The 25,694-nt window shown below is 40.9% G+C and overlaps 1 protein-coding gene across 3 annotated transcripts in view; it reads right to left on the bottom strand.

Annotated features, from left to right (window-relative positions):
* Window positions 1-25,694, bottom strand: part of STON2 (stonin 2) — a 75,768-nt gene that overhangs the window by 44,074 nt on the left and 6,000 nt on the right. For 2 of the 3 annotated variants that reach the window (XM_042047445.1, XM_042047446.1), the window contains exons 2-4: window positions 14,904-15,112; window positions 14,219-14,473; window positions 7,786-7,983 (exon numbers count right to left, since the gene is read on the bottom strand). In XM_042047445.1, the coding sequence (XP_041903379.1) occupies window positions 7,786-7,983; window positions 14,219-14,473; window positions 14,904-14,991 (541 nt within the window). In that variant the 5' untranslated portion in view covers window positions 14,992-15,112. Of the gene's footprint in view, window positions 1-7,785; window positions 7,984-13,031; window positions 13,088-14,218; window positions 14,474-14,903; window positions 15,113-25,694 lie in introns of those variants that run through there. The other variant, XM_042047447.1, reaches the window with a different exon arrangement.

Below are 25,694 nucleotides of genomic sequence, written 5' to 3' on the forward strand. Positions count from 1 at the left end.
TGCGTAGTCCAGTGATCCCCTGAGCCTTTCTTATGGTTCAGATGATATCACAGCAAGAGAGAAACAAGCAAATCCATGCATTTGGGTATTGCAAAATTTCTCATTCTTACTTGCTCTCTGCTGCTGCCAGCTTTTTCACTGGCTGTTTCACTCTGCCAGTTCCATTCAGCCCCTTCATAATCAGACAGGAAATTCCACACAGAACTGGGATCTCTAATCAAGAGCACATGCAATGATTTACAGCTCATGTTAATTGGTACTAGTGCTGAAGCCTTGCTTGCTTCTCTGCCATGTAGAATCGAGGGTGGGAAATGCCAGTTCTCAGGTGGGTGACTCCTCCCTGCGGTGAATCCCGCTGTGGTTTGGGAGCTGTGGAATTGTGTTCCTTGGGGTGCAGCCAGTGCTGTGGGGCACTGGTTGTGCTGCTGAGCAGCACGGAGCTGGGACAGTGCTTCTCCAGAGCTACTCTATGGCTACAGTGCCATTCCTGCCTCCTGTCAGCAGTACAGCAGCATGCTGCCAGGAACTGAATGCAGCAGGCAAGGGAGGGAATGTCGCTGAAGACTGACACTGATGTTTTCCACTTTGAAAGAGCTGGATGTGGGGAGATATCTTGGTGTTCTTCTCTCCCAGCAGCTTTAAGCTTGGAAGCCACTTAGCATCCTGCAGAATTGCTCCAAACAAACCAAGCTGTTCCTCTGTCGACACAGCCATCACAGATAGCTGTTGCACTTAAGCATTCCATCTCCAATTAAGCATTCCATCTCCAATTAAGCATTCCATCTCCAATTAAGCTTTACACTGAAATGTCCTGTCCAGCTGCAAAATCTCCTACTGAACTCCTCGGGCTTATCACATCAGCATGTGGGTTTCTGCATTAGAGAGCAACTGGGGCCAACATAAACACTCTGGCTGAGGAATCACAGCCTTACAAACAGAAATAAAGGGCTTTGTACCACCTAGTCTGCCTCATGGGCCTAAGACAAACTACAAAGCATCTCCTCACATCTATTTTCTCGGGATATTGCCTATATAAAGGGAGATCAGAAGGTCAGTCCTGTGACTGGCCCTGGACTTCTCCCTGCTTTCTTTTTAGCTGATCTGACTACATAAAAACATTAGTGAATAGGTGTGAAAAGAGTGGAATCCATCAAGATTACCATGTAGGCTCAGCACTTAGCTCTTCAATAATAAAGATAACCCTGCTACAAGTCCACAGTTACTGTACCGTGCACTTCCGAATAGCCATGAGAACAAAACTCAGCACCTGAACTAGGAGATGCTCCTTTAGCTGTTTGCAGCACAGGGCCAGTGACATACACAAGATCAGAACTGATTCTATGCTAGCATGCAGACAAGAAAACACTCAATTAAACAGCAAATTTATTACATTTTTTAGTATATATCTATTTAGATAAAAACTTTTTAATTAAAACATTTCCAAGCAATAATGAAAATGAGGCTCAGTTCTTTCATGCTGTCACCTTCTCCTCTCATACTTTGCCTCTTCCTTGTCTTAGACTTGGTTTTCTTAGAATGTGGAGGAGCAAGGAAGGACTAATTAATTCACAGGGGTAAGCAGCATAAGACTCAGCCTAGCAGGCATTAGTAGGAGCAGACACTTCTGAGCTTTCTTCTAACTCCTTTTTTACTCTAAGAGCAATGTTAAATCCTGTCCTCCTACACCCTGATATTTAGCATTGTTCCTGAAGAAAAAGCAAGAATCTGATAGTCCTACAGCAGCATCAACCACTCCTTTGGGAGGCAAGGTAACAGAGCAGATAAGTAATCATTGTTATTTTCTGGGGCATAGTTGAGGCAGATATTGAACCTTTTGAAGTTAGCAGACTACATTTAGCCCCACAAGAGCTGGCAGAGCTGAGCTCAGTGACATCTCAAATTTGCTTTAAGTGTTATCACTAGGAGAATCCTTTCTAAAAATGAAGTTTTAAAGGGATGGAAATGGCTGAACAGGGGCTAACTTTGCTGCAGTTGATGTTAATCAGGACGATATTATGCAAGTATTTTCTCAGGATATGGTAGTATTATAGAATGGCTTGGGTTGGAAACGACCTTAAAAATCATCTTGTTTCAACCCCCCTGCCATGAGTAGGGACACCTTCCACTAGACCAGGTTGCTCCAAGCCCCACCCAGCCTGGCCCTGAACAGTTCCAGGGATGGGGCATCCACAGCTTCTCTGGGCAATCTCTTCCAGTGCCTCACCACCCCCACAGTAAAGTTTCTTCCATATTGCCAGTTCATGTTGAGCTTCTCATCCACCAACACCCCCACATCCTTTTCCTCAGGGCCGCTCTCAATGCATTCTCTGCACAGCCTGCATTGTGCTGTATATTTCAAACTGAATTTAGGGGTTTGGTGCAGAAATGACTGGGTGAGGTTCTTTGGCCTGAGACATGCAGGAGGCCTGACTGGACAATAATAATGACAGCACAGTCTTCCTTTCTGACCTTAAAGTCTATGACTCAGATGACTGCACACCAAGATTATTTTGTAATTCTCTCTACTGAATTGATAGAAAGAAACCTTTGTTTATTGTTGTACCTGTTCTTTCCCCATTCTAACACTTCCCTCTTTCTCCTGGCAGATTTTCTGTGCCTTCCTTCCTGCCATAAGGAGGGACTGAGACAGTAACTCTGGTCCAGTGCTTTTAACTGCAGTCTTCATCAGAGCATGACTGTCAGTCTATATGGCAAAAGCCATTTCTATTTCACCTAGGTCCAGCTTGCACAACCAAGCTGCAGGCTTCCCCACTGAAGAACAGGGATGAGGACTGAACACTACTGCAGAGGTCATTGGGATACTGTGGCCAGGAAGCTTTGAAGAGTAGCTAATTCCCAGTACACAGGTCTACTTTGGGATCACAGCACTTCTACTGCTATGAATTATCTAGACCTAGCTTCCCAGATCTGCCCTGTATTAATCTTAAAGAAGCTAAAAATGCTTCAGAAAAATATGGGATGACAACTACGATATGAAACTCCTGAATTGCTAGTTGGTATTGGACATGAAGAATAAAAAAACCCCTGCCTCTGGTGCTGAATTTAGCTCTTACAGGTTGGAGTTGTTTAAGAGTATATTTTAGGTGCTATTTGTTCATGGTACTCTGGAGTCCCCTCCTCCTTGAAGGAAGGGTTGGATGTTCCTCTCTGCAGCCTCTCCAGCTGGCTTTGGCAGGCTCTCGTGCAAGTTTTTCATGAGTCTGGAACTGGGACACCAACACAAGCTGGTTAGTAGTTACACAGCATAACTGAAGTGCAGTTCTGGATGCAAGGTGGTAATCATCAGCATATATAATTTTCCCCCTTTCCCTGGTAATTAACATGGAATAACTTCAGAGCTTGTAGCCTGTTTCTGACATTCAGTGCAACCACATTGCATGGCTATATAATCTGTTCAAAGCTGCTTGTTTGAAACTCACAGAACACCATTCTTGCCATCATCATATCAGGATTCAGTATCTAGCTGGCTGCAGTTACAGAAGAAATGCATGTAAGAAAACTACTGCAGAAAAGCATTAGGAAAAGGTTTGAAAAGTTACTACTTGCCCTCTATTACCTTCAAGAGATAGCTGGAGCTGAGCTTGTCAGAATTGCCATTTCCAGGTTTTGAAACAGAAGCACCAGAACCCCCTTAAACCATGTGTTTTACTTTGAAAATAACAACATTCTCAGAATTAATTTCTTGTGCTATTTATTAACTGTCTGGATTTTGAGAAGTTAGGGGTCACATACACAACCTTCTATCTCCAAACATGCAGATGTTCTCAGAAAATAATAACATAGCAATTTCCTCAGTATCCCAGTAGTCCCAGAGATTCAGGAGAGTGCCAAAGAGAACAACTGGTCAGCAAATTGAACTGTTAACATCAAATGTGGCTTAGGTGCAGCTTTGCTAAGATACGAACCACAACAGAAACAACACAACTAGCAATGATGCACCTAAAACTGCTATGAGGAAACTTATGCCTACACACAGACATACACATACTTTATTATATGACTTTATTATATAATACAGATAGATTCTATTATATATTCTATTAAATTTGTAATAGAATATAGTTTATAAGCGATGTAAATATAGATATTATCTTCTTTATTACATACATACTGACCATATATAAGTATTTATATTTTGTATACAATTTAATTTCAATTTATATTAATAAAATTATTTTAAAGAAGAATGGTGAAATGCAGAAATATAAATCAAGTTGTTAGGGTATTTGGGCACAACCTCAGAACAGATCTCGGTGCTTCCAGATCTATAACCACAGTTACAAGAAGGCCTCTCCCTTGCTCCTCTGACTCGCAGATATTTGGCCTTTTTTGAAAGCTGAGACAGGCATCTGCTACAGAAGGAACAAATACTTGTATTGTATCAGTAACAGAGATGTCCTGTGTTACTTATCTTGCAGAGCACAGCACAAAGGCCAAAAGTTCCCACTTCTTTTCATGCTCATTGATCCAAGCTGAGCGACACGGCGAGGCATGGTAAGAACTCTGAGGCAAGGGGCCACTTCACCAGCACCAAACACAGCTTCACACACACTGAAACCCCGGCTGTTGCAAAGTGCTTGCTGTTGCAACCATGTAAACATGCCCACGTTAAATGGACAGTCTGCTATCACCTGACCCACATTTATTGGCTAGCTGCTGCAGGCTGAAGAGCCCCTCATGCTGACAAAGATGAGGGCAATATAAAAGGCTTCTTGGTGCCAGAGTTCAAACAAGCATAGGCAATGAAGTGCAGCATCTCTCAGCTGCACTTTGATAGAAAAGCAAATCTTTTTCAGTTCTGCTCATGCAACATTTACCTTCACCACTGTGAACATTGCTGCCTTTACATGATATCACTCTGCTTATCCCAACTCCATCAGTCGGGAGGTTTTCTGCAGTCCCCTGTAGCAAGGGTAGACTTTCAGGTTGGGATCATTCAAGTCTCTCTCATCTTTTTCAGATATTCTCAGATATCTTCCTAAGCCATATCGTGCATAAACACATGCATTACATAAAGCTCAAGCCCATAAGTTTTACACTCAAATCTTGTGTCAGTTGTGAGAAAGTTAATTCCCAAACAATTTTACCTGCTTAAGACACCAAGATGCACATTCTTATGGCTGGGACTTGTCTCTGTGTAGGCCTGCAGTCAGACCTACCTCAGGCTTTCATCTGCTCCCACACAAAACCCTGTGCCCTGAACTATCACAGGCAGTTGGTGTTTAAGCATTTTGCATGCAGGATAAATTCAAGACAAATGGTGAAATTATGGAACAGAGTATCCTTTCATCCTGTTCAGGCAATAAAAATTCACCATGGCTAAAATAGTTATTTCACTTAGCATCTGACCACAGAGTGGAATTTTTCATGCTTTTCTCAACACTAAGTTTTTCCCACTTGAAACAGTATTAAACCCAGACTATTTTATAGACCTGATTCTTCACCATCACGAAGTAGATCAAACATTGATTACTTATTTTCATAGGGTTTTTCAGCAATGAAATTAGTCTGATATTTTTTTCCCTTCAGCAAGCTTGACCTTGGAATCAACATCCTGGCTAACAGTCAAGGTGACTTCATCATCACACAGAGCACGAGGATTCCTCTCTTTGCCTTCATGGCAAAAATACATGCCATTTCATTGCCTTGATGGAGCCTTCAAACTTCACTAGAGACTGAGGCAGCCAGTCTTCTGAGGGGAGAAATGCAAATCAAATGCTTGAATCAAGTCAGGTTTAAAGAACTGAATTTCTGGAGAGGGGCAGAGAGGAAGGAGAGCAGAAATTGATCACACATTTTTTGTCCACTGTGATGGTGGGATGATGGTGGACTGAACAGAAAAGCAGCAAGACCTGTACAACAATTCCATGGCCACTGGGTCCTCAACTTCCCCACTTCCACAAACCTTCCTCATGCCAGCAGCCAGCTCAGCGAGTGGGCTGTGAGGCATGCCAGGAACAGGACAAACATGCACTTTGTTCATGCTGCCCTTTTGCAAACTCCACACCTGGTGATAGGAAGACTCAATGTACTATTTCATACTTCAAGTACCAGTACCTCTAAGGTACTGGAAGTGTATCTTATGTTTTAGGTATCTTATGTTTTAACTAATAGCACAGCCTTGCTTTATCTTACCTACTTTTTTACTTCAAAAATTTTTAAGGTGACTGGAATGTGTTTTTGTACTCATCTTGCTAATAAATATGTCAGTTTGTGACTGACTAAGAACTAGTAAGAAGGTTGCACACAAAGCTTTTACTGAAGTATCAACTTCACTTTGGGCCATATATAGGACATAAAGTCCCATATGTGTGCCAGGCACATACAGCAGCCCTTTTGTCTTTGACTTTCCTATATGATGCAAAGTTACATACGGACTGGGCATCCCTCATTTCCTTCACTCAGATGGAGACAGCCCCAGTGACAGCAGCCTACAACAAATCAACAAAACAGAAATATCCAGCACATACTATGTCTTGCCTATTCTACCTTTCTACCAAAAAGTGGTTTCCAAACGCAGAGGTACAGAGAAGCAGAGTGTTCTAAAATAAAAATGGTCACACAGATTTGTGGTAACTTCATTGTTTGAAAAAAAGAAATAGCTCTACTTATCCAAAGTAACTACTACTTCTCCACAAATCCTTTGTCTAAAGTACTGAGCCAGCACCTACCATGTTGCTGTTTATAAACTTGCCCAGAAGTCTAACCCAGCTTCACTGAACCACCAAATAATACTCTTTGCAGGTGTTACATGTATATATTTCTTATGGAAGGGACATATGACTTCAGCAAGGCTTAGGAAGCCCATTCTCACAAAACAGATCTTATTTCCAACATATTTTTACATTCACCACCTGAGAGAAAACACATTAAATATCTCCCAGGTCTGAGCTATCAAGACACTAGGGAATCAATTTTCATCACCAAACTGGCTAGCTACTGACCTTCCTCAGCTTGGGTTGAACAGCTTCCAACATACTGCAGGTGCTTCCTCCTGGAGCTGTGTATTGACTTTTTGTGTCCTGACATGTCAGCTTTTTTTATGCACTGTGAAAGTCAGCTTTGTCATTCAGGAGTTTCCATTCTCCATGGCATGACTGGCACCACTCTGCTTTATTTCTCCTGCTTCAGAGATTACCCAGAGTACAACTGAGGAGCAAAGAGCTACAATGCCATGTAGCATATCTTTCCACAATCAGGATTGTATCTGAATAGAGCCCTACAAGGTCAGATATAAGATCCTTAAATGGTTAAACTCTGCTAGTGAACCATCCTATGTCATGTCTTACACTCTCTCTGCATTACTGTTCAGTAACAGCGCAAAGCACAATGCAAAGAACGCATCCAGCAAACTGGATCTGTGTCTTGGCACTCACTGAAACAGAGAGGGCCATGCAAAGCTGGGCCTGCCTCAGCTCAATACAATGTTAAGAAAATTTCTGCATGGAAATTCAGGAAAGGCATCCAGCTTCTCCCACAACATACTAGTTCCCAGATCAGCTTAAGCTGATGTGGCACGTGAAAACCAAGTCTATCAACAGGTACATAGTCGCATTTGGCTCTAACTTCAGGAGCCTGCACATGTCAGGCATGTGTAAAATCCAAGTGTGATTTTTTTGGAATTGGAGTAGAACAAAATGTTAGTCTGCCTAATCCTTGAATTTGTTCTGCTTTGGATCCATTCCCTGAATGGCTCAGTTCTGAACAGTGAGTTTGAGTAGCATCAAAAGGATCGAGATGGAAGCTTGAAGGCTTCCCTCTTACCAGCTGAATCTGCTGCAGATGTTCTACCACTGGTCAAGTCCTCGGTATTAAGTGACTGCAGGTCTGTGTAGGAGGGGGCAATGCTTGGGCTGCTGGTGTCCTCTGAGTTGGTTGTCCAGCTGCTCTCTGAGGCATGGGCTTGCCTCTCAGAAGAGTTGGAAGAAGGGGAAGTCCAGCTGGGTGCTTTTGATGCAGACACTGATTGCAGAAAACAGGTATTGGTTAGAGACATATAGGGCAATCTACCCAAAGATCACAACTATTCCAAAGACATGCTAGATCAGTGTACTGAGGCTCTGTAAATATAAATTCCAACATCCACAGCAACACAATTATTTCATAACAAACACAGAGCAACTTAACCAGTGCCAGGCACTGTTAACCTCCAGCAGTACTCAGCTATCTTGCCTTAGATCCCATACTGCTGGTAGCCATATGCTTTCCTGTTGCTCAAGTATTGGAGAAGCTGTGACTTTTCAGAACAAAATTTCATGTTTCTGACACTGCTGACAAGACCTGAATATGTCTGTTGAGAAACACAGAGGAGTTTTTACAGTACCACAGATTTTTTTAAAGTGGTTTTATTATACTTAATTAAGCATTCCCTATTTGTGACACCCACTCAAATGCAGTCATCAACTCAGGAACGCTCCACATGTAGGGGTAGCATAAAAACAACCAGAAATTGACCTATTGATGTGCACTACGAACAGCTTTTGTTTTTGAACATGCGGAATGGAGAGTCCCAATCTGAATACACTACATAACATTTCTGCTCAGTGTAGACCAAAAATCCTGTTCTACTCATTTGCCAGACTTGCATGTCAAACAGTTAAGTCCTGCCTAACCACCCCCTCAAGTTCAGAACACAGTCATACACATCCACTGCTGTGAGTCTGTATTGTGTACTCTTTCTATTGCATACTCTTTGCCCACAACATCACTTGAATGGTAGGAACAATGGATGACTCTAGTGAGGAAATAATACTAATAAAAAGAAAGTTATGGTTAAAGAATCTTCCTGAACTATGGAAAACTGTACAGGTAGAGACTAGTTCTAATTTAATATCAGCATAATAGCTATTTTCTAAGTTAGTACCTCTATATTTAGCTGTTACACCAACAGAGATCCTCATGCACCCCAAATCTTGCAGTTACTGAACAACTGCTGACACAGAGATTCTCTTCTCAGCGTGTAATAAATAAACAACCCTTACTAGGTTGACAGAATTTTGGAAAAAAAAGAAAAATTAACGTTAAAGAAGATTTATCTCTCTCCATCCAAGTGATGTGATGGGGCACTGCCTCATTATGGAAACCTTGTTGTGCGCGCAGACGGAATATCCTAACAGTGCTCTCTGCCTTGCCTCTTGAGAAGTGTGAATTTATTTTGTATCTCTGCACTGACGGCTTCAGGTAAGCAGGCACTGGTATTTTTATATGTGTACAGCTGTGAGCCTACATACTGAGAGGCTTCTGAGTAGAGTCATCCCTAAGGATGAGGAGCTGAAAGTCAGATCTGTCTCCTTATTGCACAGGTTGACAGCTGTTGTGTTAGACACACAACCAAAGCCCACCCCTCCTCCCTCCAGGAACTGTGCACTGCTGTGCTTGATGCCTGTAGAGAAAGGATGATGAATGTGTGATTATAATGTCAGTCCCGCTCTCAGTCCTTTTGTTAAACGTGGCATGAGGCACCTGAAAAGCCATCCTTAAAATTTCACCTGAAATTGCTTTGACAGACAGCACCTTATTTGGATGTAGAGGACAAGCTGAAAAACTGAGCTCTGTATGTGGATCACTAACAAGAGCCAAGTTTATTTTAAAGTGTGCTTTATATCCTAGAAACTGTGGAATTATTCTATTAAAAAAAGATCTTAGATTTGTAGTATTTTTTTGTTTTAAGTCAGTCACAGCAATATGAAAAACAGGCTAATTTAGAACCATGTAAGATATAACAACTTATATACTGCCAACTAGTTTTGTGCTTTCCAAAACCAATTTTTATCTAATATGGTGACTGACTGGACTAGTGTTGCCAAATACTTCTATTTAAGGGCAAATTAATTTTATTCCAGGTAAATTGGGCCATCTTGAACAAATAGAATAGTTTGGTTTTTTTCTAAAAAGAGTCTTGTACTTTGGGAAATCAAAACCACCGACAGCTTTTTCTGCAACAGGTGTTCTTTAAATTCTTACTACAATCAACTTCTACCTGTGACTGTTCTAGGTTCCCCAAAACTAACCCTTGAAACTAGCAAAAGTGTATTTTCCCCTATGCTGAGCCAAAAGGCTATTTAGCAATCTCAAAAAGCAAGACAAGCAAAAGTAAACATCTACACATGTTTAAGATCTCTCTTCAGATGCTTCTGCTGCTGCTTTTCAGATTCCTGGAAGTACTGCAGCCAAATTCCTACATGAGGCAGGGCTTTTTTGTAAAAATTTTGAATTCAGTCTCTAATGCCAATAGTTGGAGAGTCAGAGCCTTTCTGTTGCAGGAATTTCTCAGAAGTCTGTTTGTGTTGAAAGACCAGTGCCAGAACTATCCCTAAAATGCAAATTCTGTAGCATGTGTTGGATACTGAAAATCAACTCATTGTTTCCCAGACCAAAAAATGTTTCCTTCAACATGCATTTTACTTTTCTTGACATCTTTGTTCTTAAAACAATGGATTGGTTTTTAATATGCAGATTTACCTTGAAGCATTAATTCCTCTTTAGTGTTTTGAGGACCTGTTCCTTGATCCCTACACTGTATTACAATAAACCACGTTGGTGTAATTTCCTTTCTTATTACATAGGACTTCAAATTTTTCTGATTTTAGGATAGCATCACAGTTTCTAGTGACAGGTGTAGTTTCTGGCTGCGGATCTTGTGTCGCAAATATTGCCCACTTTCAGAGAGAACAGCACAAAGTAGTTAAGCTCAGATATGCTGTTGGATAGCCTCTCAAGAGGCATGGTAGGAGTCCAAGTTATTTGAGCCATTTAAAACCAGACAAAGCTCTTGGGAAGAAGTGAGACTGGCTGTGTGTGTAGGATGGATGATGTAACAGATCTTGCCTTAGTCTAATTTTGGTGCTCTGCTGAATACCTCATTGAATTGAAGAGTGCAGCTAACACTGACAGAATATGAGACTGTGAGCCAGAGGCCCATTGTGTAACAAATGCAAATGTTTTGTCACCCGCTGGCTGTGATCATTTACAGATTGTGTAGTGTTCATGATAGGAGCATTTCGGTCAGCCTAAAAATCTCATTTTTCACTTTGGGAGCAACAGTTTGACTAGGCTGATAATAACCATAACAAAAATCAAATTTCTTCTTTTCACAGCAAAAGGAAAACAGAGAAGAGGTCACCACAATACATCATTTCTGTGACTAGATATTTCTGTAGCCTCACCCAAGAATTTTTGCTGCTCAAGGAGAAATCCACATGATTTGGCAGCTGTCAGTTAACTATACATAAAGCCCAAATGCAGAAATATTTTGAAACAAACATTTTGCTTAGCATTTACTCTGCCTGAACCTGGTAGAAGGAAGGGTTTACAAGAACATCCTAAATAAAGATAGTTCTCACTGTGAGGCTTATTATGGGCGCTTTTCATTTCTGTACCTCAGATTTTGACCTTTCTTCTCATCTTCCATATTCTTTGCCTGTTTGTTCAGCCCTGTTTCTTGCCATCAATCCCCCTGATCTCTGCTCCCCCAGTAATGTCTTCACTTTTTCCAAAACAACAAGGGTCCAGCATTAGCCTTGGTTTTCTTTCAAATTTATTTCCTATAGGACAACCACTACATTCTAGCTGTCTTTATTGTCTTGCTATTTTTTTAGACTCTGAGCAGTTTGGGACAAATATTTGGTTTTGGGGAAACCTGCACCAAAATACTGTAGCCCTAATGTCAGAGTAAGACAGCATCTCTCTCTCCTAGGACCCATCCTCTTTGCTCTCACAGCACTCTGGAAATCCCACTTTCCAAGCCCTTTTCAAAATGTGTTTCCAGGCAGCCTGGCCATCAGCCTGGGTAATTATCTAGTCAGCTGAGCAGCTGCTCAAGCAGGGACAGACAGACAGGCGATTTCCCAACAGCGCTGGAGCCCTGACAGGAACGCGACCGGAGGTGCTGAGCCTCCAGGACGTTGCTCTTCACAGCTGCCTGCACAGGAAGCAGATTTCAAATGTGTCCATCCTTCTCACACCAATCCTTCTGTTTGTACTCGGCCTTTATACTCTTCCCCCCCTGCCACCGCCCCAGTCTGGGTATTGGCTGTTGTTCTTATGCAGAACGTTTGCTACTGGAAATGAATAATTACTGTCACCACGGGCTTTCCACGGAGTGTGTCAGCGTACACAACGTCTCCAGCTTTGCTGCCGCCCACAGAAACAATCGTGATCTGCACAATAATGGAGAATAACTAGGCTGAAGTTTACCCTACCTCTTGCTGTCAAATGTCCCTCAAAGCAAAGGGCCAGAAACAAAGAGCTGTCATTTCTTCTTCCCTTTAGAGGCTGTCAGCTGCACTGGTCTGGCCATTTATCATACGCGGTCCAGAATAAGAGTGGGACCAGCTCATAAGCAAGCATTTTAAAATATCCTTAGGAAACACCTCCTTAGGATTCCTATATAGTTCATAGAATAAAAGCTTCCCATGCAAGAATTACATGGAGTACATCCTGGTCTGACTGCTAGTGGAACAACCCTCCTCCATGAATCTCAGTCAGATGCCAAAGTTAGCGTGTAACTATCCTCCCTCAGTGACATGGATCACACAGGACAAGCCTCTACAGGGGCACAAATGAGTGTCTTCAAAACTGCAATGCTTTTGGAAAGTCTATTCTACTCTCCTCGTCTCGATATCCTAGACCTCTGCCTACAGACTAGTATCCCCTGTGACTGAAAACACACACCAAGAGGCAGTGCTTTTGCTAAGCACATAACTTAACATTGGGCCACATCCCTCTACGCGCAGGACATCAAGTAATATACCATAAAATTCATTTTATGGAAGTCTCTTTCTTATGATTAGCTTTATTAAGGTTGAGCAAAGATTTTTATTTTTCATTTAAGAAGGTGCATTTATGAGTTTTTCAGTTAACAAGGATATAACAACATTAGGAAGGAAATACCAAGTCAGAGCAACCAACAGCCCCATTTGAAAAAGTATGTGGCTGTATGAGTAAGCATAAGGATCACATAGCCATGAAACTAGAGAGAGAGGTAGAGCACCTCAGTTTCACATACTTACACTTCATGGGTGCTCTTCCTTCTCTCCACATCACAAGGATCAACAAGTATTTACAACTAAGAACCAACAAATAAATATCAACATAAGAAAATCAGAGAAATATCTTGTAGCCTGAAGATTCTCCTACTTCTGTACAAAGGTCTAACCACTGTCTCAAAAGGACTAGTCTGTAGGACCCATCAAAAGAGCAGATGGAAAACCAGATGGGGTTTACCCAAAACCCAATCTAAAGCTGACAATCCAAGTTTTCTGACAGAAGTATTATTCATGTTACAAGGAATATCTGAAGGACTCAGTGAGCAGAGGAAAGCTATAACTCTTTAAACTGTTTTAATAATTAGCAATCATAAAGTGGAATTAATAAGAGATAATCTCACTGTAAACATGAAAAAGTAAACTATTATTTTCTTGGGCAATTACTCCACAACCTCCTGCAAGGAAGGACAGAAGTCTGTTCATGCAGAAAAGCAAGAAGCTCTTATAGCCACATCACTTAGCGTAAGCTGATGAGGCAAGCCAGAGGATTTGCATGCATGTTTAAAGTATGTCAGAAAGAACTGCTACATCTGAAGAAAAGTGTACACAGTGCTGGAATTAAGGTAAACTTCTGTTGTCTTTGGAATTCTGCAGCTGCTAAATCATAGCATCAAAAGACAGCAGAAAGTACCAATGAGCACTAGCACAACAGTTATTGGTATCAATAAGCTTCTGGCAAAAAAAATATGGGAACTATGAGCAGGTAAAGACTATGATCAAGAGGTGATCACCATTCTTTCAGCTCCAGTTTACAGAGGCAAATATGGCTCAGACTTTTTTGATGGCTGTTCATACCTCTATATAAGAAATGTCACTACTGAAAACACTTCTATGCTCTTTCCCCATGAATGCATTTTGGCAATCTCCAAGACCTAGTCAAGACACAGGTAGAGCGAATCACAGAAGGCTTTCATTTTCTTTACAAAAAGAAAATATTTCTTGTTCAATCCAGAAGAATAGTGCGAGCCCTTTTTGAAACTCTGATAACATTAATTGGGTTAAAATAGTACAAACAGTACAGTACAAACAGTACTGTACAAACTACTCAAAGTACAACTTTGAGAAGCCAAAGAACAAGACAAAAATCTTGTATGCTCTCATTGTACTTTGTTATCTTACTGGAGCAGACCTTTTCATTGCTTTTGCCTCACCTGTTTGGGGGTGGGTTGATGAAGCACTGGTCCACGGTGCCTCTTCAAACTGAACCCAAGCACTGATGGATGATGACAGATCAGTGCTTGGACACACATGGTTACCAAGCACAGCAGAATCCACCTTGGGTTGGTCAGGTGCCTCTTCCAGTGCTGTGCGGAAAAGGTCTTGAAATTCTCCATTTGCATTGTGGTACTCTCCTGAGGATGTGTCTGAGGAATGAAAACATTTCACTGGAGGATCCCCAGTGCTACCTAAAATAGAGACAACATAGAAAGATTTACAGGATTGACCATTATTTCAATGCTTTTTATTGAAACATCTAAAATTTGCCATTAAATGTAGGAAATTTTCCTCCACCTAATGCAGTTTTTCATTAACACTGGGAAGTCTTGCACTTGATTATAACAGGTGAGATTTCCTCCATGGTTGGTTGGATACTGTCTTCCATTTTGAAGGACAGCTCCGAAACCTGTAGTAGATCTACATTACATCACATGAGAAGGGTAATTTGCCTTTTTGACCCAAATTCTCCTATTCCATAGGGGTAACAGGAGATAATTCAATCTCTGCACAAACTGCTTCCATGTAAAAGGCAAGCTCTCTAATGTTAGATATATGACAGTAGTTGGTCTAAATCAAGCAAAGAAAGTCTCAAGTTTCAAAGAAAATCACAAAGCTTACCTCGTGGGTTAACAGGGAGGAGCAGCTCATCGGTGAAGGACACCCACTCAGACTGGTGGGAGGCAATGACACTTGTCAGAGATGTCATATTTGCAGCAGGTCACTCATCTTCACTTGGGGATTGTAAGGAGGAGGAAGCCGAATGGGAGAGGTACGGTGAAGATGAGCCAGTAGAGGGAAACACCTCCTCTGCACTTTCTTTTCAAGTGCTGTTAAGACAAGAAAGAAGATGATGTCTTTTTAGAAAATGAAATGGGAGAAACTACTGCCACAGTTTTTTATAATGTACAATGTTAAAGCAATTTATGTACCACAGTCACAGTACTGTCAAACCACTACTGCTTTTGAGACAGGAATGGCACCCGTGTCTAGGGTAGGGCTACACTTGAGCAACTCCTTAATATAAAGCAACTGAGGGTCTCCAAACATCTTCATGTTACAACAGTCCAGCACCAAAACCAGTATTTTAGTCCTTACTCAAGGGGCCATGCCTTTCATAATCCCAGCAAGAGCAGATGAGGAGATTCTCCCAGGTTTAGCAAATTTTGATTATGATGCAACTTAATCCCTTCTCCAAGCTGTCAACATGTCTTTGCCCACCTTACTGCTTACAATGTCTAATCCCTCTCCAGAGCAAGCAATAAATTGTATGTTTCATTATCAAAAACATTTATGTAGCTGGTTCTGGAATGAGGATGAGTGGCCAATGACTGTTACCATGGTCTGCGTATAGAGAGATGCCCTCTCATCAAGCTGCTTGACTGGAACTTCACATTTTAATTTTGAAAACCATCTTAGACCTTGTCTGGAGTTAAGCATGATTTTGCTGTAGGTCAGCAAATGTTTTCACAGATGTGGCAACTGAATTTAGTAGGGCCTCCAATGGTATGCACCCCACAAAGATCTGGGAATCTGCTAAATGGAATGGAGCACTGCCAAGTGCTCTGGTTGTTCGCTAGTAATTGGCAGGGTCAGGTCCAGGCAGAGAAATTCTCTCTGACAGGCACCCATGACCACCTCAGATTTGCAAACCACTTCAAAACTCTCAGAAGACTCCTCCTAGGGAAGTATGCTAATTCTGTCCCCAATTTTCTCAAGCATTGAAGCTCTTGTTGCCATGGTACTGAAGTACTTGAAAATACTGAAGCTCACACACTTGACTATTTGAAAGCGCTTTAAGCAGCATTTCTTGGCCTCCTGTCTGTCACCTAACTAAAGGGCTTTTCAGGGTGAAACTTCACATTAGTGTACAGGAACAGATACCTCACCGAGACTTCTCTTCACCCTGTATTAACAACAATTGGGCCTAAAAAACAGACGTATTTAAATGCATTCAATCTTTAAGTATTTTCTGAAGGAGGCAGATCATCAAATAGCTTCCAATATGATTATTCTACTCAGGGCCACAAGGTCATTTGTCTGCTGAAGGCAGATCAGCAATCCAGAAAGGGCTGAAAACTTCAAAAGTTTGGAAGTCACCAACCTGCCTGACAACTAGAGAGAATTCATGTTCAGTGTCTGAAGATTAATCTTTTTGAGCAGAATTGAATGCAAAATGTACAATTTCCTGCAAACACAAAAAAGGATTCTTGGAGATAATCCTGATGGTTAAGTGCAACCTGCCGTAAGACTGATCCCCTAGCCACAGACTTTCCAGAGCCTATGGCACCCTGACAAGTCACCCTGCATATTTTTCCCTTCTTACACAACCAATTCCCTCCTGCAGGAGGAACAGCAGCGCTTGAGCCCTTCTTCCTCCACTGCCATGGCAGGACGCCTGTCTCCATGCAGTGTGGGCAGGTACATTTGCCTGCCTTGCACAACATATCTTTTGGATACTGTTAATAGAAACTACAAAGCTAAACATAGAGGCAAGCTAAGAGAAAAAAAAAAAATCAGATGTTTAGGGTCACTTGGATGCCATATGAGGGAAGGAGAGGATGACCTTGGCATCTTGTTTTCCTCATGTGACCAATTAAGCTATTTGTTTTGGGCTTGTTTAAATATCTGTAACTAAGTTTTCTTTTCCCAGACAACTGGATACTGACCTGCCCTTTCTCCTGGAAAAGTCCTGACAGAAGCATGAAGTGGCAGGAAATGAAAAAAGAAAACAGTTTAGCTTGCTCTTGATGCACAGAGACTGCAGTAGAGCTCTTTTTTTTTTTTTTTTTAATTTCAAGGGGAAAAAAGATATGAAAGGAGGCAAGAAAAGGGAATGTTTCAGGTGTGCAGATATATGGGAGAATTATACCACTATTTTAAGATGGATTTCCTCTAGAACCCTACTGCCCTGTGACAACCATAATTCTTAAAATCCATTTACTACCAGAGAGAAAAACTAGCACTTCAAAATGGACAGTGAGGTCTATAAGCCCAGAAAAGCATCAGAATACTGTGCATTGAAGGTTATACAACTTCCCCATGACTGGAATTTTCTAGAGATTTCCTAGTTTGGTAAATGAAAGAGACTGTGTTGACTTATCAGGGTTATCACACCTGCAGCCTGAAAGAGAGGAAAGGCAGTCTGAGCAGCTAATAACTTCAAAGATATTCAGAATAGAGGCATTTTGAGGATGCATATGTTAGGTTAAAAAAAAAAAAGAAAACTATAGACTTTTGCATTCTTTCAACATTCACAAAAAAGCCTCAATCCCTCCCCTTGACCTAAATGCCTGTACAGAATTATGAATCATTTATAGCTAATACCTGTGCAGACTGTATGGAAAAAATACTTCATCCACAAATTATTTTTCACCTCTCATTCCCTCTCCAAAATCCTCCTTAGAGAAAGACCTAAGCCCATCCCACTGTGAACCAATGAGCCTCAGCCAGCCCAATACCAGTGCCACTGTGCATTCAGTTAACACAACGATGCTGCCATTAGCAGAACTACTACAGAGGTAGTAATTGGCACCTCCAGAAGAACCATCTGAATTGTGGATAAACCTGGATCCTCTCCATAGCAAAGCAGTCAGCACCACTATTTAAACACTGCAGCAAGTACTCTGCAAGTGAATTTCAGAGTGCTCCTTCCTGTTCTTCAGACTTCTCAAACATCTCTGGTTATTCGTAGAGGAATTAATTTTGGAGCCTACAAGGACTAAGAACAAATAAATCCTTTAAACTCCAAGTGAGCTACAGTTAAAGCAAAAGTTCACGCTGCACAGCCCAAACAAGAGCAGATGGAAACACATTTCTTGGAGCAAGATATTACCAGGCCAGACCAGCATTATTTCTCTCTACATGAACAGGATTGTTTAGATTGTTACTTCTGGATTTGTGCAATTATGTGCACTAAGCTTTTGGTGCTGAACTGGTTTAAAAAAAAAAGTAAGCTAATTTATCAGATTTTTGGTAAAAAATTGTGAATTAGAAGTTTGCTTGTTTATTTGATACTATCACACAGTAAATACAAAGTAAAGCAGATGTTATACCTGCTCACCCCAATGATTCTTACCACCAATTCCAAGGCAGTGACTTGACCATGAGGCAGAAAAAACCCTCTAAGAAGCTGAAATTTCTGCTTCAGGTGTCCCTTTTTCACATTACAGTTTCACCGTGGTGCATGTAAATCTGACTGACAAGTAGGTGACAGTTATTTCATTTTCCAAAAGGTAGAGATCATAGAGCTGGAAAAAAACTCCTTGTCTCTTTAGTCCTCCTAGTGTTTTGATAAACCCCATTACACAAGTCCTTTTTAAAACTGATGAAGGTTCATTCTAAAATGACAAAACTGCTTTGGTAACTACAAGCCTCTCATTTCAAAACTACGTAAATTCAGTCTACAGCCATTCCTTCTTGTGACATGATTACCCATCTGTCCTTTTGTACAAGTCCCCTCTAGCAACAGATGAAAAGGGGTATCATTGTTCCTCTCCCTTTATCTTGGTACATCAAAAACATGTATTTGAGAAAGACACATAATTATCCTGTGCCAGAAGTGTGACACCCAGCACCTTGTACAATGAGCCCTCACTTTACACACTGTGGGAGTACAAACACCAACAGTAGTAATGTTGATATGGAGAAATGCTTGTGGCTTTTATTGAGGTTTAGAAGTATCAGAAATATCTGTAATGGAATTCAGAAGTATCCGTAATTGCATGATGTTTTTGTAAACATTCCGTTCAAAGTATTTAATTACTCATGTGCTTGCACAGTAAACTCGAACACTGTTTCTCAGTAGATTTCAACTCTCCTTAGAAGAAACAGCTCAGCACAATTAATATTTTTAAGCACTAAGGGTCATTTCTCCAATTGCTTCAAGTTACATCCATATGATGCAGGCTGCAGTTGGCTTTCTGATCACTACCCAGAGTTACTAGGTTACAGTTATATGGGAAAATAGGAAAAAAAAATCAGAATAAAAATACTGAGAATGAAATTCAGTTGTTTGCTTTCTTGTTTTCCAAATGCAGTATCAATAGGAAGCTTGTGCTAAGTGTATAGACTCTAAATATATTGCCTTACAGTAATGGCAACACTATTGAAAAAAAATCCTGTAATCCATACAGCAATACTGTTTCTCTTGCTTATACATTCCCTTACAATCCCAGGAACTGAAACATTAACTGGTTACAGTAGTTTGCATTTGGTTTTGTAGGAGACCATTAAGGGAAAACAACTAGACAAGCTGTTAAATTCCACACAGCAGAGAAAAGAAACTACGCCAAAGGGACAGTAAGGAAAGGAAAGACTCTGACCAGGGCTTTTCTCGTAACAATCAAGCTTCTCTCCCACCAGGAAAGCCTCAAGGAAAAATAAGTAATTTTATCTTGACCATGTGTTTGGCAAACCTGTACAGATGAAACAATTCTAGTAGCATGAACTGAGGAATGATTGCTGCCTTGGGCAAATTTCCAAGTGAGAAAGAGCTCATGGCTCTTCCTCTCGGCTTGGCCTGTAACAAACACTGACCATCAGCACATCATGATCTGAATAATAAACAAACTCCAAATTGGAACTCTGTTCTTGAGCATCAAAACCAAGTCCCAAGTACTTCAAGGTGCAACGGTATAAAGAAAACACAGTGCTAAACAACAGGAAAAAAACAAAACAATGAACTTGAGAAACCCAGTGAAACAAAGGAACTGGACTTGGATATCATTCTTACTGATAAAAATAATTTTACCAACCTCTGCCTAAATGCCTGAGGTAAGATTACCTTATGAATGACCTAGATGATGACAGGAATAAAATCATATCTGGTTGAGTATTGTATTTTTAATATTGACAATATTTTCTCCATGTATACAGCCCCACCAGCTTGTAAATTGCCCTGAGCAAGTCTCTGGTAAAACTCTGTTTTAGATCTCAGACCAGTTTTACCTACTCTGATATATGCTTTTATATGAGTTCAGATGTAGCTTAACAAGTTCAGTCACTATCTGGTGCATTTAACACTCACACAAAAGCTCTCAATATGAAAGGAAGAATTAGGGCCCCAAGGGAGACATGCCTTATGAAACTCCTGCAGCCTCTCTGGAAGAAAGGATGGCTTTTCCCGTTATGGATTATACCAAAGTGAATAGTAACAAGAGTCTTGACAGTGCTGTGTCTGCAGAGCCTGGGCAAATCCACCTTGTCCCATTACAAGGTAGGTCATTACTACTGTCTCCTGGTGATTTTAGACAGAGATGGAGTGGGGCAGAGTGTGGCACTAAAGGTGACATCTGGCACATTGAATGACAGAAGAGCAGATTGGGGGTCTTCCTGAGCCCAGGGCCCAGTGCAGCCACACTAATGACCATTCCCAATTAGTCCAACAGCTATGAAGTGATCTGCCTAAATCCACACTGCAAGTCCATGGCAGAAGCAGCGTTAAAGCTGAGGTGACCTGGAATGACCTTATTTTCTCCAGCACAACCAGCACACATAAAATCATATGCCACAAACACACATCCCAACTTTCCTGGAAGCTCACATTTCAGTGACAGTAAGAGAGGAGAGTCTGTACAGGATGCAGTGGTAAGAAAGTCATAAGCATCTCCCTCAGGAATATTTGCGTCAAGGCTAACATCTGAAAGGTCAACAGCTGCTGTTTTCCCTACACCAAAATTTATCTGCCACAGAAGCTCCTCTGTTTTCCACAGAGAGAGAGAAGACATGTAAGATGCCCTCCTGCAGGCAATACCAGCAAATTTAGGCAGTTCAGAAGGCAATAAGATCTCTCCTTCTGTCAAGGCCATGCCTCAGAAATACTTCATGGATTCTGGATGCCTCATAATGAGAGACAGGGATTCAAAGTCTGATGCTGGAGAAAAATTGTACAACCTCCTCTATTACTTGTACTTCTAAAAACTTGAGAAATGTAGAAAGACACTGTAGAAGACCAGCAGTGCAAAACAGAATAGGAATTTTTAATTTTTAAAAAAAAGTTATTTTTACGATTAGAAGTAATATACAGCAGGCAAAAACCAAGGGAGGATGTGAGACAAAATGTTTGACAGTGATAATTCACATCACCAGTCACATCAGGAAAACAGAAGTTCTGCATTTCAGGACTTTCAATATAGTTCACTCTGGGTACATGATTCCTTCAAAGTGTAACTGAAGCCTCCAGGCATGTAATTGCATGGGAACTTGAAGGACAACTTCCCAAACTGCCAACCTTTCAACTCAAACTAGAATCTGAGGCAACAATTAGTCAAATGCTTCTCTTACCATATAGAGCAAGAGTGCAATAAAACTAGACTGGGACAAGATTACAGGAAAGAGGCAATGTGTCAATTTGTTTAGCAGAACATTTACATCTCTAAAATCTGGCACTTTTATTCCCCCAGGCAGTATTGTACAAACAGGAGAAAAAAATAGGAGAAAAACCACTAATTTCAGGTTTTTCTTCCCAAAGACTAGAATAGCTCAGATCAGGTTTTACTTTGTTCAGCAAAATTCTGTTGGTAGTAACAGTAGGCAACAGGAAATCTAAATGCAGTAAGGGAGGAGAGGTTGCTAACATTCCCTTTGGTGAGGGTGAGTACATGGTCCTTACTACTCTTCCTTGTTTTCTCAAGGCCTCCACAGGGCAGAAGTCAAAAGCAGCATCCTGATCCCAGACTTCCACACCTGCCCATTGCATGTGACACAGATTTTTCTCTGCTTCAGGATGGTGAATTTGCAGTAGACACAACTATTGCATGACACAATACTATAAAACTGATGCTCCTATCCACAGTATGTGCAGGGAACTGGGTTTAAAAATTGATTTATTCTTTCAAACCTCAAAAAGTTTACATACAAGGAACGTGTTTCAAAAGAAAATTCCCACTGAGCAACGTGGTTTGAACATCTGATATTGATGCTTTTGTATGTTCTTATTTAAATTCTGCACAGACAAGCTACCCAGATGTATTCCATTTACCAAACCCTCCAAAAGTTCCTGTACTTTATTTGCTGCTGTGATGATTATCCAAGTAGTTTTTTGAAGTTATCTCACTATTGCAAAAGGCATAATGTTCTACAATTAATCCCTCTAGAACCAACTATGCCATCGCAGCCTGACATCACTCAAGACAGCCATCAAGAAGTAAACACAGATAATAAAATCCTATCTACCTGTCCTTCTTCTATACTGGGACTAATAACAAAAGAAACAGGGAAGTAAGTGATCACAAGTTTACTGGAATATCATGCTGGATGATAAACACTCTTTTAGAAAACACACAACCTGGCTTGTGTGAAATGCCATCCTGTTCTGACAGATATTAACTTTCTAGCACTGCTTATATGCACTGCAACAAATTACTGCATTTCAAGTATTCACTGTACAACTCAAAAACTGATCCTGCTTCCATCAGTAAAAGGAGAGCCAGCAGAATTCCCCCTGTGCCTCAAGTTTCAACTGCACAAATGAAACGAGGGCTTTATTTTCTGATTACAAATAAGTTAAATGCTAGAAGATGGGTGACAACATCTTCACTGAAGATGGTGGGTATATGTGTTTGCCATCAATCAGTATCAGTTAAACTCTCATTTTGACTAAGAAAGCTAGGGGAAGAGGAAAAAAAAAACCCAAACCAAAAAAAACCCAAGAAAGAAAGAACTCAAGCCCTCAAACACTAGCCACATTCAAGACAAGAGAGGAACTGAATTCTGTAGACAGAGAAGCTTCACTGGAAGCTGTATGCCTACACAGAGGATGGGCATTGATCTGTCTGAGCTGTGAGTACGCACAGAACAGGAGAACAGATTCAGAGTGAGAGAAAAACACAGAATCCAACTGTGAAAGCATCAGGAAGACAAGGACTATTGAGGAAGTGATGCAGCCCTGAATGAAAGCAAAGAAGTTTTCTTGTGCTGAATGTTGGCTCGTAAGGGGGATTAGGAACACTGAGAAAGTCATCTTCTGTTCAAACCTTCTCTGTATTTCCATATAGCTAACAACTATTACATGTAAATAATTTCTGTGTAATTGTACTTCTATGTGACATCTTTTGTAACTTCTAATCTGTATCGGCACAACCCTTCCAAGGAAAAGAATTAAACAGGGATTTTTGTTATAAAGGAGATCCTTCTCGATTGTTATAGATAAAGGCAACATTAAAATGTGAAATTGTCTCCCAGTTTAAGGAAACCCTGCTTGATTATTTAAAGCCAGGCAAAGTTCTGGAAGAGATGTCACAGGGAACAAGCTTGCTCTAGCAGAAAATTCTTTCGATGATCCAACCAGTCTTTCCTCATTTCCAGTGTCTGAAGAGTCAAATGCAACTTAATGTGATGCCAGGACACTGCAGCCCTTCAGGGCAACCCATAAACATCATGTTTGTTGTCACTCTCTATTTTAGACAGCCTAAATATAGGCCCATTAGACTTGATGTTTCTATTCCTTTAGCATGGCTACTCCTGTTTCAAGAGAATGAAAAACAACTCTAGAAAAAAAATGCTTGTGCAAAGATTGAATTTAAAGGTACCCAGTATTTTATAGAACATTGCCAAAAATTTATCTGAAGTAGAAACAAAGTTCTTGACAAGTCATATTCATACACAGTACAAAAGAATATGTTTGCAATGGTACTGTCTAATGCATTTGTGTCCAATTGTATTTGTTTAGTTGTCAAAACATAAGAATGCATGGTATACTAGCATGATGTAGAACAGAGGGTATGAGAAAATCCTTCATTTTTTCTTGTTTGGTTTTATTGAGGTTTTGGGTTGTTTAGTTTTTACTAACACACACTAATAAGTGGTACTCTATGGTAGTACCCCGATGATAGTGCCTGTGAGACAGCAGGCAACCTCGTGCATTCCAAAAGAGGAATTACTGTCAAAGTAAACTGTCAGAACTGGAATAGCAGGGAACAGTGCATACTGGGTGCACGACACAGCTGTGCAGACACCCTAGGGGAGGTCCCCGGAGACCAAACCCTTTGCTGGGGAAGCTTCTGCAGTGGCACCTTCTTGTATGCCTGGCTTGAGCCAGTGGGACACAAGTGCTGTAGGTGTGTGTACATGCACAGGTTACACAGAACCAAAAGTAAGACCACTATTTATAGGTGCATGGAAAAAGATAATCTCCAGTTTCCACACAGACATAGGAATGTGGTTCAATCTTTTGAAATTCCATGTTTTGAGGAGAGAGAATAATTTAGTTGGATACACCAAATCAATACTCAGAAAAAAAAGAAAGAAGAAACAAAAAGAGAAAGGGAAAAGCAGATAAATGTACAGCAAGACACTTCCCTGTTCTTTCCTGCGCAAAAAATTAATGCTTCAGTTTCAAATAGCTGACTTATTTTATCATTTCATCATAGAATCAAAATGTTAAAGCTTGAAAAGGACCTTCAAGATCATCTAGTTCCAACGCCCTGCCATGTGCAGGGACACCTTATCCAACCTTGAACACTGCCAGGGTTGGGGCATCCACAACTTCCCTGGGCAACCTTGCAGTGCAGAATTTCCTCCTAATGTCTAACCTACATTTCCCCTCTTTCAGTTTGTACCCACTATGCCTTGTCTTATCACTACAGTTCCTAATGAAGAGGAAATCATGTAAAGTTTAACTGCAGCAGGTGACCAGCCATTCTATATAGTTAGAACTGTGCTCTCCTACATTATGCATGTGGAAACTTACAGAGTACAATGAGAGTCCCATGGTATGACAAGTGAAGTCATGAACATATTCCAGCTCTCAGCTGAGCTTGGGTAATGCAGTATCCCAAATTTTTAGACAAGAATTTAATTCACGTTCCATTTCTGAGTGCTGTCAGATATTCTGTAACTTTCTTCTTTCTGGTTAATGCATGACCTCTTCTGTGTTATGCAAGTGCTTTAGTAGAGCAACTGTGTAAAAAAACCCAACAAAATATAAAATCAGAAGTCACTAAAGAAACTCCAAGGCTCCTTTTCCATCCAAGCCACCACAAGTTTAAGACAGGTTTATTGTTGCCTTGAAAACTCTAGCGTGTAGTCAGGAAAACAAAGAAAAAAGTTATGAAGACTTCACTCACTTCATCGAACAAAACAATGTAAAGCACTGTAGATGGATGCTGGGCACTCAGGTCATACCAGCAAGGCCTTTCTCCATTAAAAGGTTTGGAATCTGAATACCCTGCCTGTGCAACCCCTCCTAGGTAAGACTCCCAGCAGTGCAGTGTGTTTGACAGCATGGCTGCTTTCTGAACCTGCTCTGGAAATGGAAGCAGTGTGGTCGGGTCACCCCACCTCCCACCCAGCCTTACGCAGCCCAAAGTGACCGTGGTCATTCTGTTCCTCAGCCCACAGTATGTCTCAGTAGCACAGCAGCATGATTTTTGGAAATGCCAGTTCATGGCAATGCTACTGCAGTGTTACTGC

The sequence above is a fragment of the Corvus kubaryi genome, unplaced genomic scaffold (genome assembly GCF_017639235.1).
Source record: "Corvus kubaryi isolate FWS band 111438036 unplaced genomic scaffold, C.kubaryi_AGA036_p1.0 66, whole genome shotgun sequence".
Classification (NCBI taxonomy): Eukaryota; Metazoa; Chordata; class Aves; order Passeriformes; family Corvidae; genus Corvus; species Corvus kubaryi.